Raw genomic sequence first — 16,438 nt, 5'->3', positions numbered from 1 at the left:
TCGTTTAGTAATTGCTTTTCACATCTTTACCAAGAGTGTCAGTCATTCTGAAGGCCACTTCATGTACTGATATTGAAGCCGATCGCAAGGCAACACATCTGACTGGGTGATTTGTAGAGCCTGTATAGCAAAGAAAAATAAAATCACATTTTCCTATACCTGGAACATGGTGTATCTCAAAAGGTCAGTCTCTTGTGCTGGATCTTATTTAGCCCTGTCTGAGCTTTCAGCGCCGCGTGAATGGTCCATTGTGAAACGTCTGACTTCCCTCTAACCCTGCTACTGTCTGACCCCAGAGCATTCAGCAATGCTGATTGGGGCCAAACCATTCAGCATGGAAACACATCCATAGCTCAGAGAGCTGAATCTGTGTTTGTGTGAGCATGTATTTAACTCTTTTTCAGGTCCAGCGGAGGGTAGAATATGGTTTTATGTAAAACAGTTATACAGAAGTATCAAAAACCTGCTGAAAGAGTTTATAAACCGTTGAGCAAATAAACAAAACTCCACTGAAGTTTTTTGAACTGTTTTCTGAATTGTTTTTTTCCTCTTTCCTCTTCACCTATTCAGGTGACATTTAGCCTTAGTTTTAAAAATATTATTTTATTTATCATTACTTTCCACCACTGAATGAAAGAAAACATTTAACAACTAAAAAAGCAAGAACAATATTTAATTTATTGTGCTAGGATTTCTATCGCAAAATGCAAATCACACTGAGAATTTTGATGATACTGTGGAAAGGCACTATGGGCAGTCATGGAGGTGTCCTTGAACAAGGCACCTAATCCCCCAACTGATCTCCAAGCACTGCAGATAGGGCTGCCCACCGCTCTGTGCAAATGTGCTCTCTGCCCCCTTGAATTTCCCTGTTATGGGACTAATAAGGGTCAGTTAATTAATCAAAGAAAGAAAAAATGACATTATAATTGGAAACAAAACTGAACTGAATGTGTATGATATTATTTCTATGAATATTGTTTTTGTGTTAAAATTGACATATAAAGCATGCAATTTCAATTCTAATTCAAGTATAATTTTGGGTGCATGTTGCTTTATGTTTGGATTGCTGTGTTCAGATAACAGGGTTGAGGGAATGTTGAAGGACACAGCTAGAATGTTAATTTTTCATGACCTGTAACAAAAAACTTATGAGAAAGGCTCTTTCAAGCATAAGATGTTAAATAGTCTGTTAATTCACACAGTAATACAATTTTTGAAGTATTTTTTAAAGTATTTTATGTTTTATTATATGTATAGTTATAGTGGGCTAGGAGATTACTGTTTTTTATTGATGTCTCATATGTTATTATGAAGAACATACGCAACCACTGGAGGTTTTGACGTGAAACTCTCCATAAATCATTTTTGAAAGGAAAACATTACACGGTGGGGAAAATGCTCTTTTGACATAAATGCAGCTTTCACTTTATAAGTAAAAGAGCCCAAGAATTTTCTTTTGCTTCTTAAAGTCAAGGTTAGGGTTGTGTTGGTTGCAGGGTTTAGATACAGTAATACAGAGGTCAGTGGAAAGACCCCCACAAAGACAGGAATACAAAACTTTCATGTGTGTGTGTGTGTGTGTGTTTGTGTGTGTGTGTGTGTGTGTGTGTGTGTGTGCGTGCGTACGTGCGTGCGTGCATGTTCTGAGTTCCAGCCTCAGTGAAAAGCACTCTAAATGCCTTAATTATGGCCCATTGTTCTGCCCCAAGCGTTTAATTGTGTTGAGATGTGGAGAACGTAGGCAAAAGCTCAGCTTTTAATTACAGTGGTGATGCCAGCATACAGGGAGATAATAGAGGACCATGCTAAAGGCTACAGCGAGCACTCAGACCTGTGGCTAATGTAGTTTAAATTCACCTTCTGTCACTCTGAGCTGATTAAATGCTATTGTACTCACTTAATTACAATGATCTCCTGCATGCAAGTATGATTGAAAAGGTGTGTAGGGGTATGTGTGCGTAGGAGGCTTCTACATGTACTTATTCTCCTCACTGCTGCAAGGTAAAGGCACTCACTCATAGTTTTGTATTAACAGCCCCCTTTATCTCATTTATTCATAAATTCATATTCACTTAACGCTTGCTTTATTGCTCTGTTATGAAATCCTGTAACTGTTTCTTCATGTTGTGATTTTCTAGCGATGTCAAAAACTATGTAAGAAGGAAGTGACCTGCTCTTTAATTTATTACTCCTTAACTGCTTGACATTAAAACAATAGAAGAAGCCTTTTTGTTGCTATATAGGATCGTATACAACACATTCTCCACCAGTCTGAAGAAATATTTCACCATGCAAAGACCCATTTAGGATGCAATTTTTTTATGTACATAGAACCACTGTCTTTATTTAAGAACCCTTGAATCTTGAATCTTTTAAAGCATGCAGCTAAACATTCACGGTACCAAGATGAGACATTCTTTGGATTTTTGAGGACAGGTATTTCATTATAATGCGTTGTGCATAATCTCTTAACCAAAGCAACTTATACTGTGTCCTCAACCTGGCATTTTTTAATGTGTTGTCGTGACTGCAAGCCTGCCAGTCTTACTGTGTTAATCTTTTTCCCAGCTGTGAAATGGGTCAGAGAAATGATTGCATTAACACTAAACTTCCCACACACCTTTGCTTTGGTTAAGGTGATTACATGAAAAGCATATGAACTGCTTTTTTAGAAATACGCAGGAGTACTATGCACAAGTCAGAGACCACCCTTCGTTTATTTAAGTTCCCATTAAGTAACAGTCAAATTTCAAGAGGTCTTTCTGAGGAGATTAGGCATAGGATAATCCACTTGCATAATGAAGACGAAAGTCAAAGCAAAATGTATGAAAACAACAAGAATTTACGAAGCAGAAATCACAGGTGTTAACGGTCTTATTTTCTCTGTATCTTTTAATAATTTGTTGAATTAACAACAGGTGACAGTGGACCTGGTAGACCACCAATACTTTCACCATCAGATACACAGGACTGAAAGTTTTCATCTTTGAGAGAGAGGAGTAAATCAAGCTCTACTCAGAGATTAAGCTTCAGATCTGATAAAGTACACAGGTGCTTCTGCCCATCCTTTCACTCTGAGAAAACAGCTCGACAGACCTCAGCATCACCAAATGTGTTTGGGATTACTTGGATCATGAGAAGCAGAAAATACAACCAACTTCTAAGACTGGACTTTGATGGTGTGGAAAAAATATCCCTGCAGAAAAACTGAAAAAAGTCCCTCAAAAATATTTGAGGCTTCTGTGTAATTTCCTACCACATCCCAAAGGTGTTCTACTAGATTCAGATCTGGTGACTGAGAAAGCCACTGAAGAACACTGAACTCATTGCTACGTTCATAAAACCAGTTTGAGACTGCTTTGGCTTTGTGAAATGGTGCATTATCATGCTGGAAATAGCCATTAGGTGATGCACATGGTCAGCACAATACTCAAATATTATTATGCATTCAAGCAATGATTGATTGGGATTAACTGGCCCAAAGAAAACTGCCAAGAAAACCTTCCCCACACTATTACACTGCCTGGGCTGCTAACACAAGGCACAAAATTGTATGTCCATGGATTTATGCTGTTGGTGCAAAATTCTGACCCTACCATCTGTGTGCTTCAGCAGAAATCAAGATTGATCAGATCACATGTTTTTCAGTCTTCATCTGTCCAGTTTTGGTAAGCCTGTACCCACTGTATCCACTGTCCAAAGTTGGACAGCTCTCTGTTCTTGGCTGACAGAAGTGGAACCCAACACCGTCTTCTGCTGTTGTAGCCCATCCGCTGCAATGTTTGACATGTTGTGCATTCTGAGATGCTTTTCTGCTCGGCTCTTCCGGTTGTACAGAGTGCTTATCTGAGTTGCTGTAGCCTTTCTGACAGCTTCAAGCAATCTGGTCATTCTTCGTTGACCTCTCTGATCAACAAGGCATGTCCTTTAACAGAACTGTCACTCACTGTTTTTTTTTTCTTTTTTGCACCATTTTAGGTAAACTCTAGAGACTGTTGTGCATGAAAATTCCAGGAAATCAGCGGTACCAACAATCATGCTACAAATCACTAAGATCACATGTTTTCTCCATTTTGATAGTTGATGCAAACATCATCTGAAGCTATTGGCCCATATTTGCATGCTTTTATGCACTGCACCATTGCCACACGACTGGCTAATGAGATAAATGAGTAGATGTAGATTTAGAATTTGAAATAAAGTGTTTCTGACCATTGCATGGTAACCTAGATGTTAAAAGATGTATAGTCCCATACTAAAAAGGTTTTTCAGCTGAAAGAAAATTGTATCAAGTTCCAGTCATTATCAAGTTCTGAATATTTCATTGAACAGCAAAGAATACAATGAATGAAGCACTTGATGTGCATTTGATTGTTTTTGTTTAAGTGGCAGTTTTTATAATTCATTCAAACACATAAATGCAAATACTTGATGGAGCACATAGAGGAGCATAACTGTAGGTGTGTATATGTAATAAATTGAAGTCATGACTGCAAGTATTTTGTCCCATGGCTAGACAGCATCACTACCCTTTTCAGGCATCTCTCTCTCTCTCTCTTTCTCTCTCTCTCTCTCTCTCTCTCTCTCTCTCTCTCTCTCTCTCTCTCTATCTATCTCTCTCTCCCTTACCTTTCTCAGTTGTTCTTCCCCTGTAACTCAAACTCTAAAATTTAGCTCTAAACTTTGTGCTCTCCTGCTCTTGTCCTCTCTCCCACTCACACACCCACACAGGAGCCATGCAGCCCACGCTCTTCTCCACACTCATACACACACTACACCTCTCCACTTTTTCACTGTCCCTGCCCACAGAGCTGGAACACACACACTGCACATTTCATACACATTTCACCTTCGCTTCTTTCTCTCTCTCTCCCTCGCTCTTGGGTGATGCGCTGGAGCATTCGAACTGCATCTTGCTATCCCTTCATCTTTTTCATCTCATCCCTCTCTTTTTCGCCCACTCGCCCTCCTACACACATACACACTCTCTCTTTTTCTCCCTTTTTTCTTTCACTTTCACTCTCCCTCCCCCTTCCTGCCTCTTTCTCTCCCTCGAATGACAAGCGGAGAGAGCTAGAGAGGCCAATTACCATTCTGCAGACTTGGTGAGTGTGTTATGTAAAATAAGGACACTTTCTGCTGTCTGCAACAGGCAAAACTTCACTATGGAGTGGAGTAAACTCCCTGAGGAACGCTCATATATGTGGATAGGTATGTGCACATATGGATGGCTTCCTTCTCGATTGTTTATCAGGGGAAAGTAAGCAAATGTTACAATGATGAAAATAGGAGAGGATTTTCATACAGATTATTTGGGTATGTTTTCAAGTTATTAATTTCAAGATCATGTTCAAGCAGAGCTTAACTGTTATCCAAGCCATATACAGGTTAACAGGTAAGTTCAGGAATACCTGATATGACAGCATGCGGAGTTCAAAGATTACCACTTTGTTTTCCAGCAAAAAAAGAAAAAAAAAGAAAAAACATTGAAAATACTGGAAAAACCTCTCCAAAGTATCAAAAAAGACAGATGTCAGCATTTTAACCACACTGCTAAAGCTACAGCATTAAACCACTGTGACTTCAGTAATAATCTGCTAGGGGGAGGTTAATCAGTGATACCTTCTCTTAGCAAATTTGCAGATGAGTGTTTATCTGCAATGACTTGGTCTTTTTTTGCTTCATGTTTCATGTTGACTAGGTCAGTGGTGGATTAAAATTAAGCATGTTTTTTTCTTTTGTAAAGTTCAAAGGAGAACAGGAGGTTTCATGAAATGTATACTAATGGATAAATTAAGGTTAGAGAATAAATGCTGGTCCATATTTGATATATTATTAGAGATTAGAATATTAGAGATTAGAGATGTTTTTTTGTTTTTTTGACAACAACAAATGACAATCTAATGAACAGTGATTTCTTAGTCTATTGAACCTCTATGAGTTCATTTGAGTTTCATTTCAAGTCTATTTGGGTCTGTTTGTCCTCACAGAAGAACTGGGCCTATGGAATGCTGAGGAATTTATGCTTTGGGAACAATAAAGCTTGGTTAATGATGGGGATAGTCATAATAGCAATATTTAATAGACCAGTGTGGCTGTGGAAAAGGCTGTGCAGGGTTGGCTGTCAGTGGCAGCAGCTGTGTGGCTGTGTGCAGAGGAGAGCTATTCTTCACTGCAAACGAGAGAGAATCAGACAGGGTACACAACCATAAAAGCACACCAGCTTCAGCCTGATCAAACAGCACAACCACTCACTGCACTCAAACTGCTTTACAAGGCCAGGTCTGTGTGTGTGTGTGTGTGTGTGTGTGTGTGTGTGTGTGTGTGTGTGTGTGTGTGTGTGTGTGTGTGTTGTTTGAGCTTTGTGTATTAAAATGAGTGAAGATGTGAATATATGTCAAGCTGGTGTGCATGCATGTTGTTAGTTTGCAGATTCTAGGTCCTCCCACCATCCCCACCACCCCTACCACCTCTTTCTCTCTATGTGTGCATGTGCTTTCCTGCGTGTGTGTTGGCTCTCACTCCTGCTCTCAGAGGCCGAGGGGGAGCTGCTAGCAGATGGCACTGGCAGACTGTTACTCTTAGAGAGAGAAAGAGACAGAACAACAGAAAAGAGCAAGAAATGGAGGAAAGCATAGAAAAAGACGAATGAGTAAGACAAATATCTGCCCACACTGACCTAGAGAAATCAGAATGAATAGATATTCCTTATTGACAGACGATTAGACCTGGTCCACCCTGTGTGCTGTGATTGGTCATACTTCCATCATTTCATCTGCCACAAAGGTGAAAATGGTGTTTTACTGAATTTGAAGACATTTTAGGTGTTGGATGATGAAATTGTCATCTTTTCTCATACATACAGCTTGTAAAACACAGACAGTTAACATCAAGTTATACCTGATGAAAGCATCAGCGTAAGCATCAGGTTCAGCTCAACAAAAGAATTCAGTTTCAATGTCATCTTTAAACAGATTAAACACTCCAGGTTTGACCTGATAAGAAGATTAGCTTTATCAGTCTGATAAAAAAAAATCAAATTCAAAAATAGGCTTTAACCTGATAAAAGCATCAGCTGCTATATTATACTATGACAAGGACATCAACTTCCACATTAGCTTCTATCTGGTAAAAATATCTACATCAACCTAACAAAAAGATCAGCTTCAACATCAGCTTCAACATCTGTTCAAAAAACATACGTTTCAACACAGGCTTCAAACTTTAAAAACACTAGTTTCAGCATGAGCTTCAATCTGATAAAAATGCTATCAGTTTCAACCTGATAAAATGTTTGCCTTCCACCTGATAACATCACCTTTCACCAAATAAAAACATTAGTTTCAACATTAGCTTCAACCTCAGCTACAGCATAATGAAAACCTCAGGTTCAACCATTAAACACAGGCAGAAGTAAAAAGTGTCACATATATCTACAACACGGAGAGCCACTAAAAAGGTGCTGGCATCAGTTCAGCGGTCGTAACCCTGTGCCAAGCTGGGCTACTTTTGGCAGCCGGAGTGCAACCTGGCAAACAGAAGGAAGTGAGGAGAGCGAGGATGGTCGGACAAGGAATGAAGAAAGGAAGGATGAGATCATTTGGGAAAAGAGGAGGGAGCACCTGGCTCTGACGGCCCAGTTTTGTACGCCAACTCTAACTGGACTTGTGTGTTTCCTGTGTATTTGTTTAAGTGGTGGTCCACTTATTGGGGTCAAGGTGCTCTTTCAGGAGGACACACATGTGGGTAAAAGCAAAAAAATGGCCTTGACGTCATGCAGCCCCTCTGTAGCTATGACATCAACTGCTGAAAAAGAGCAAGTCGATAAGGCGTGTGCATGTGTGTCTGTTTGAGAGAGAAGACAAAAGTCTGTGTGTCAGGAAGATGGGGGGGGGGGGGGGGTGGTTACAGCTAATACACACCTCATCCTTGCATAGGAGGGTCTATTGACATACTCCTCCAACACACACACACACACACAATTCACACTACAAATCAAATTCAGTGACAGAGAGAGAGAGAGAGAGAGAGAGAGAGAGAGCAAAGGAGGAGGAGAGAAAGGGATGCTCTTAGCAGGTGCCAAATATTGAGAGAGAGGAGAAAGAGAGAAGCAGACAGACAGAGAGAGTGAAGGGGATGAACACTCAGCCACAGGTTCTCACACCAATAATCTCTGGTGAGTTTCCTTCTTTTTGCAATATGCTCCATTTTTCATATGTTTGTATTAATGACTGTAAATATCTTAACCATGTTAATAGCATAGTAATCAACAGTTCTGATTAAGGACATTGGTTTTATTCATTATTAATACAAATTGGTGCACATCCATCAATGATTTTGTTTCAGTTTTCAGAAATGTCAGATCATTCTCACTTTCTCATAATCTTATTCTCACACTACTCACCTTTAGTGTAGTTTATGATAAACCAATGCATTTAACAGTTACTCTGTTCAATGTGTTAATGTGCTTCATAACAGGAGACTAATTTATGTACAGGTATGTCTGTTCAAAGCCACCATATCGGGCTTCAATAAGGCACCGTAACTACCATTAATCTGTGTGAGAGCTAAACATGTCATGAATGAATGAATGAATGAATGAATGAATGTGTTTGGTTCAGCCTGAGTGTCAGTGTGTTCTTCCTCATCTGTCAGCGCTACATATATGTCTGTATGTAAGTAAATTCTTTACCTTAAGTATTTACCCTTTTAAATGATTTAGCATGATAACTGGACCTTCGTTATATTAATTTTGTTCCATCAGGTTTGTGAAAGTCTGTGAGTTCCGTGTGTGTATCTTCTGCGCGATGCTGTGTTCAGCTGTCCTGGCAGTGCTGCTGGTCTTGCTGGCCCCACTGGACCCCAGCCATGCCCGAAGCCTGCACACTCCTGACCAGGCCATGCAGGTAGGCTGCCTCACTCATATCTGCTGGGGATGGAACGTGTGGAAACATTCAATCAGGATTGACCTGAATACTCCGAATGATTATATATTTCTTTTAGAATTGAGACTCTTTGCTGTTTTTTAAAATCTTTCTCTTTACTGTGTCTTAGTTTTAGTTTTTCACTTTGTAGTAGTAATAATAATAATAATAATAATAATAATAATGTGTTATTTTATATCCCTATCTTATTATGTTGTCAGTTTTTATATAGCTACAGGTGAATCAGGAGATTTTAATTGCTGTTTTATTTTCACTGTTCCTGATGAAAGGTCATTGAGCAGTTCCTTGAGCGATACAATGACCTTTTGGCATTAGATGATTTGGAAAATCTCACGAGTGACCACCAAGAGGAGCCTGTGCAAGCGTTTAATTCAGGGGTGAAAGTGGCAGAGTATCCCAAATGGATTGACATCCCTACTCAGAATGAAAACTCCTGGCTCCGTCTCCTCAAGGGTGCTCTGGCCAATCAGAAGCGAGCCTTATCAGACAGGTCTCGGAGGGGCTGGAACCGTGGCTGCTTTGGCCTAAAATTGGACCGGATCGGCTCTATGAGTGGCCTTGGCTGCTAATGATGGACAGAGGGACAAGACCAATGGGAGGTGACTGTTCTGCTAATATGGCTTCAGATAGAGTTTGCCTCCAAGAACAGATCTAGAGCTAGTTTCACCCATCTTAATTTACATGTTCAGCATCAGAACTTCTCTCAGATCAGCTGTTGGGGGCAACTTCTATCAGCTTCTATTGAACGTGCAGTGGAAGACTCCATAACTACGTGGGTGACCTCCTTATGCTGTTTCTTTCACTCCGCTTGTGTCTTACTGTACTGTATATTGGTTTATTATTATTTAGTGCTGTAACATTTTAGTGTCGATTCAAGTTCTGTCTGTACTGTGATGGTAGAGTGAAATTAATCTCTGTTCACTTATATTATTATGTTAGATAACGCAAGAACATTTTATCTTTTTGGGAACCTCTGGTAACTATATTTCAGACTGTTCTGGGGATATGCATGGTTAATGATCAAAATTAACATGGCTGACCTTTATGTTTATGTATGTTTGGCATGAATAAAATGTTTCTAAAATCATTCATTTGCACTGTGTTAAAGGCATAAAGTGCTCCTGGTTTTGAAACAGAGAGCCACTAGGAAGAGGAATGAAGATTTTTTCACAGCAATACACCAGCCTAGAGGCTGTTCTTGTTCTTTCTATGCCCACGCCATAGTCAGAAGGGACACTCTCAGCATTTCACCACCACAGTTTCGGGCTCACCCTGCTGCCATCTCAGTCACAGTCCATCTGAGCCCAAATATCTAAACACTTTTGATGCTGCTTCTTTCTTCCGCTTTATTAATTTGCCTGTAAGAAGCGCACCAACGGAGGCAAATACTAAGAGAGGGATGTGGGCTTTTGATGGAGAAGTATCCTCATAAATAGAATGTAAAGATAAAGAATAATTTACCCAGTGTAATTATCTCCTTTACACCTAAGCCTGTGCTTCAATCCACTTTGAATGATGCTAATTTGAACATAATGGTTTTGTACTGAGAAAAGCCTTAAAATGGAAGGAATGCAAAACCGCATAATGAGGACCTTCTCGTTCCATGTTGCTGTGCGTCACTGATGTATTTCCCTAATTTCACAGTGGGAATATTTTTAGCGGTGCCCATATACCCATAACCACTGTAATGATTTTCAAACAGTCTGGGAACTGCATGAAAAATATTTATTTTTTTCATTTCTTGCCAGTAATTCTATTCAACGTGCGTGTTTGTGTAGGCGTCAGGATTACAGATTTAACATTCTCCTTTAAATCCTTTACATATCAGGACTAAATGTCTCTTATGCTCAGTCATTTCATATGAGCACCACACGTCAGGTGTATGTGTTCTTATGGTTACGAGTATCTCCATTATTTAGGTCAGTCTGTATAAAACAACCTTAAATACCCAGTCAGATCTATTGCCCTCGCCCCCATAACCCCCACACAGATCTGCTTTTTTCCTGGAAGTTTGCACTATTTAAATCTTTTCAGGTTTCAAGATTTAAGACCACAGTCTTAAATGAGCAACTGACTTTGACTTTTCTAAATACTCAAAAATGTTCAATAAAATGGAAATAAATTGCTTTGAAATATACTGTGTGACTCCTAAACTATCCCCGTCACATTAGCCAATCATGTTTTGGTTCCTCATTATTTATCTTAACAATACTAATATTTCTTAGTTTCTGAGTTTGATGGTTTATTTTTGCATACTTGAAATTTTGAGACAGGTTCAGAAACAGAGGACCCAATAGAAAATATTACTGTTATCAGAAGAAAACCTTGTATCTCCATGGCTGATGTTTTTTCAGTTTGTGAAATAATTTAAAAATACTTGTTACTCTTTGTAAATTTCATGATAAATGAACGGAAAGAATCACAATGACAAAAAGTCTGGTTCCATTGATTTACATTAAAAGTAAAGTTGTTTTTTTCTTCTTCTGTAAAGTTTCCTTTTGGAGATACAAAGGTTTTTTTCCAACAACAGTGATGTGTTGTCTTCTGCAAAGGCACAAAACATATATTTTGAGAGAAATGCCTGTGCGGGGGAGGAAGACTAAGGCTATTGACTAGCAAGAGATGCTTGAGGGATTGAATTTATAGGATAGGAACTGTGGGGGGAAAAACGTTGTACATGAAAGCTGTGGGATTTATAGTTAGAATCAAGGCAATTAAACTAAATTGTTTGCTAAACTGTATTTGAATAATAAAAAATTTGATTAAAAAACATGCTTCAGTGAACTGGACTCATTTAATCATTTTGTGCACTTTTTGTTCAGTTATGAAAATTAAGAACAATATTGTGTTTGTTTACTAATCTGAGTAGGTACATATTTTAAATCCAATCCAGAAACCAAAATTCATTCAAATGATTTTTAGAAGGTGACTTTCAGTGTCAGAGCTTCATATTTCAGACTTTTAAACCAAAAACAGTCTGAGTCACTTTCTAATGTTTCTATCAGCTCGTTCATTAACATACCAGAAGTAAAGCCACAAAAGCACTCTTCTAAATATTCATTAGGTGTTCTTTTTTTTCAAAATTTCAGCATATTTAGAGTGGTTTGATGTGAAATTGTTCACTTTACAAAAACATGGATTTATGCGTTTTGAATTTGTACATGCATTCACTGAGCACTTTATTAGGAACATATCTGCGTATCTACCCTTTGTTCATTTAATCAGTTCCACTTATCATATAGGAGCACTTTGTAGTTCTAAATCACAGACAGATAGTCCTTCTGTTTCTCTGCATACTTTGTTACTTCCTTTTTCTCCCTGTTCTTTAATGGTCAGGACCCCCATAGGACCACCAAAGAGCATTTATTATTTATTATTTATTATTTGGATGATGGCTCATTCTCAGCACTGCAGTGACACTGATGTGGTGGTGTGTTAGAGTGTGTTGTGCTGGTCTAAGCGGATCAGGCACAGCAGTGCTGCTGGAGGTTTTAAACATCTCAGTGTCACTGCTGGACTGAGAATAGTCCACCAACCAAAAATATCCAGCAACAACATCCTGTGGGCAGTGTCCTGTGACGGACCAGAGTATGACTGTGAACACAAACTGTGAAGAAACGATGAGCTGTTGTCTCTGACTTTACATTTACAAGGTGGACCAACAAGGTAGGAGTGTCTAATAGAGTGAACAGTGAGTGGACACAGTGTTGAAAAACTTCTGACCATTGAAAAACAGAGTGAAAGGGGCTAAGAGTGTATGCAAAGAAACAGATGGACTACAGTCTGTAATGTAGAACTACACTGTGCTAGTAAGTGAAGCTGATAAAATGGACAATGAGTATGATAAAATAGTGGTAAATCTATAAATTAATGAGTTAAAACAATTGTCTCAGGCATCAGGCAATGCATTCACAGCATTTCCATCTAACAGCTTTATAAGAGGTAGCTTTTAGAGGCATTAAATATGTTTCACCACCGCCATTAACAATTCTGACCTGGTAAGTTTCTATAGAATCGAATATTTACAAATAAAACCACCCCAAGAGGCTTTATTTACATGTTAATGGTTTAATCATGCAGACATTTTGAAAACTTGGTGAATTTCCCCTTAAATGTAGTCCAAAGACCTAATGCAGGTTATCAGTCTTACCAATAGGTGGCATAATATCTAATTTTGGAAGCACTCCAAACTCTTCTGGTCAGCCTAGGGTGCACTTTAAGCACGGCAAGATAGTGGACTCTGAGCTCCAGTCCGCATAACATTGATAACAACCACAGTGCCTCACAACTAACAGTTAATCTGTAACACACACAGAGACACAGGCTGGACTGGAGAAATAGAGCTGGTTAAGCAAAAGAGAATGAGAGTTTGGTCTTCAAGACAAAGTAGGGATCAGATGAATTATTAAGTGTAAAAGTGAGTCGGTTAAAGTAAAGACGTGGGCTTGGCTCCAGTATGGATGAAACCTAACTTTTGCTGCTACGCTGGGCGAACCCTGAGACGATCCTATGTGACAGATGCACTGTGTCGCATGGAGGATAAGTTTAAGAGCATGTCTGATTTCATTGAAATCATTTGCTCCGGTTGTCAGCGAGCGAGGTGGCCTGTTAGGAACACTCCACTGAAGCAGATAGCTGCATTTATAAAGGGTGTGGGGTCGGCCTTTGAGTATTTGTTTATTTTTAGCTTGACCCCGGCCCCTCTACAGCACATTCTCTACGCTAGGCAGAAGGGGAGCAAAAGAAGGGGAGAGGGAAGAGGTCGGTAGGCAACAAACCTGAACATGAACATGCAATCTGCACGTCTGCATGCCTGGGCAGAGAAATCTGTTTCAACTTAGGTATCAATGTACCTAAAATGAACTAGACATATATTTAAGATCTGTTTAATGAAATTGCGTTCTGTATTAAAAATAAATAGCTCAAACCTAATCAGAATCTTCTAGAAACAGATTGCTGTTTAAGCTGCAGCCGGCTTCATATTTGTTTCAGCTCATTTCAGATCAGTCAGAAGGACAGGCATGAATAAATTGAGTAGGTGGCCATGTCAATTTACATGCAAGCTTTGGAGTTTAAATGCTAATTTTTTAACTTCTGGCTCTGTAAAAACATGCAAAAATCCAATCACATCACTTTATTCCAAATCAAAACAATTTGTAAACATAAATTAATATTTTGTGTGTTTTGTGTGTTTCATATGAAAATCAGCAACACAGAGTTGCACTGTATGTATACGCACATAAGAGCTCCAAGCACTGTACTTTGGTCTTTTGAGCACTTACTAAGCAGTCTACTAATGCATGAAAAAACATCTCCCAGTTCAGGTGGCAGTAGCAATGGACTTTATGCCCATCTCCTTTTGACCTCTTCCTGCAGCATGCCTGAAAACTTCTGAAAGATGTCTGTGGACATTAGCACAATTCAAACTCTCCCAGGTGAAAATAGAGTTGGCTGTTAATGTACTGAGGGCAGGACTGTCTATGTCAGATATTTAATCCATAGTACAAACCTGCAACGTATTTTCAGTTTCTATTTGAAAGGAAAATCAGTGATTTAAAGCCACAAACATATTCATCTTAAACATATTCATGCATTTTGTTGTTATTTTTGCAAACTTGAAAAAAAGTAAATAAATCAAAATGTGCAATAATATTTTGTCTCTGGAAAAACTAAAAGATGGAATGTTGGAAGATTTATATTTGTCCATTCATCATGAACTTTTCACACAATGCAAATGGCAGCTACTTTGCTTAAATGATACAGAAAAATAAAAAAATTAAAACCGTGAAAATATCAGTTGTTTACTTTTATGATGATTTGATGTTGACCATCCCTTCATCTTCATTTTAAATCTAGTCCTCTTTGTTCTTGTGGATCAAAGTCAAATGATGAGTCAAGCTTTTGCCACATAATTTTGTGTAGTGATCAGATGAGAAGGATGGTGAGGCAATCAGATTTGGTAGGATGGAGCTGTGACCTTACTAGTTTGCCCCTTAATTTAACACTCCTTGCATGACAGTTTGGCCTTTTCCTGGTCTCTTGACCTTAAGACCACTGAGTGAGGCCAAGAGGCAGAGTGTTTACAGTTGATGCTGTGCCAGCACAAACACGTAAGCATAGCAACTTCAGAAGACCATAATAGCACCTGTGGCCCCAATACAGTGCAGGGAGACTAGCAATCCTTGCTGGATTTCAAATGACAGAATATTGAATTACACTAAACTGAAATAAAAGTCCCCAATAATTAATTGTAAGGAAGGCAGCTTGCAGAATCTGTCTTATCAGTTCAGGTTCAATTTGATCAGTTTTATATCTAATGTGTTAATCTGCCCTTTTTTTATTTTCAAACTGACTGGTGAATAAATTTCCCTGTTCCAAAGTGATCAAACATCTATGTTACTGGGTGTGATTTATTAGCACAAAAAACAGGCAGGCATATTGTAAAGTGTAAAATAATAAACTATTGTAAGTAATGTTCTCTGCTCAAATGTGCCTTGACTGTCAAAACAGTCCAACTAAAATGAGAATCTTTCTCTTATACTCAATGTAAAATAGTGTCAAGATCCCCAAGATCAGTGAGCATTAAAAATTGTTACTATTAGCTTTTAACATTTCTGCTCTGTCTTTTCACAATGGAGTGGTGTGACAATTTGTGGTATGCCTGAGCTATATGCAACACATACACACACTCACTGACACACACACACACACACACACACACACACACACACACACACACACACACACACACACCCACACACACCCTCACTCCACTGCACATGCGCTGGTGGCAGACGCACACCTCTCTGAGTGCAGCCCACTTGGAGACAGCAGTGTGAGCTTCGGCACGCTCACACAGGAACGAGGGCAGGGATGGAGGCATAGAGGCGCTGGAGGGATGGCTGATTAAAAGTGAAGGGTCATGGTCTTTCTGGTAAATGTCACCCGCTCAGGAAAAGAGTGATTTGATCCCTTGCTCCGGCTCTCTTTCAGTCTCTGTCTGTGGCTGGTGAGAAGGTCAAAGTGAGACGTGCAAGCCCACTCTAAATTTCTTCCTTTGAGGACAGTCCTGATGTGACCATTTAAAATTGCCTTTCAAAGTTTTCTTTGCAGATTTATGAAATATTCTTCATTATGTACTGAAAATAACAGATCAAATAAGAATAAAATTATAGAACAATGGGAAAAGGCCTATATTTGAGGAGTTGGACTGAGTGATACCATTGTCTATGAACGCTGCTGTAGGGTGGGACTGGAATACAGTTTGGACTTTTTACACAGGACAACACTCAGCAAAACCTTTTCTGGTCTATTAACATTGATTTAATGACCACTTCATTAAGTTGCCATGACATATAGCTTTACAGCGTACTTAGATTTGTGATAGTTGTTTAAAATTGTCCATTCGCTGTGTCCAGCTTTAGGCCTACAGCACGACCTTGACATTATGAGGGGGCGTGGTAATTAAGTGTTAAAGTCAAAGGGGCGGG

The 16,438-nt window shown here is 39.1% G+C and overlaps 1 protein-coding gene across 2 annotated transcripts; it reads left to right on the top strand.

Annotated features, from left to right (window-relative positions):
- The first annotated feature begins 7,960 nt into the window (after positions 1-7,960).
- Positions 7,961-10,035, top strand: wu:fj39g12 (uncharacterized protein LOC563937 homolog). 2 transcript variants are annotated; one of them, XM_017700323.2, is made up of 3 exons: positions 7,961-8,179; positions 8,768-8,909; positions 9,218-10,035. In XM_017700323.2, the coding sequence occupies exons 2-3, from the start codon at positions 8,811-8,813 to the stop codon at positions 9,515-9,517; spliced, it is 399 nt and encodes a 132-aa protein (XP_017555812.1). In that variant the 5' UTR covers positions 7,961-8,179; positions 8,768-8,810; the 3' UTR covers positions 9,518-10,035. The 2 variants fall into 2 exon arrangements, with proteins under 2 accessions (XP_017555812.1, XP_037392471.1); XM_037536574.1 differs by lacking the exon at positions 7,961-8,179 and adding an exon at positions 8,478-8,500.
- Positions 10,036-16,438: the final 6,403 nt, after the last annotated feature.

Source organism: Pygocentrus nattereri, chromosome 3 (genome assembly GCF_015220715.1).
Source record: "Pygocentrus nattereri isolate fPygNat1 chromosome 3, fPygNat1.pri, whole genome shotgun sequence".
Lineage (NCBI taxonomy): Eukaryota > Metazoa > Chordata > Actinopteri > Characiformes > Serrasalmidae > Pygocentrus > Pygocentrus nattereri.
Note: the sequence above shows the minus strand (reverse complement) of the source record. Positions and strands in the feature narration are given on the sequence as shown.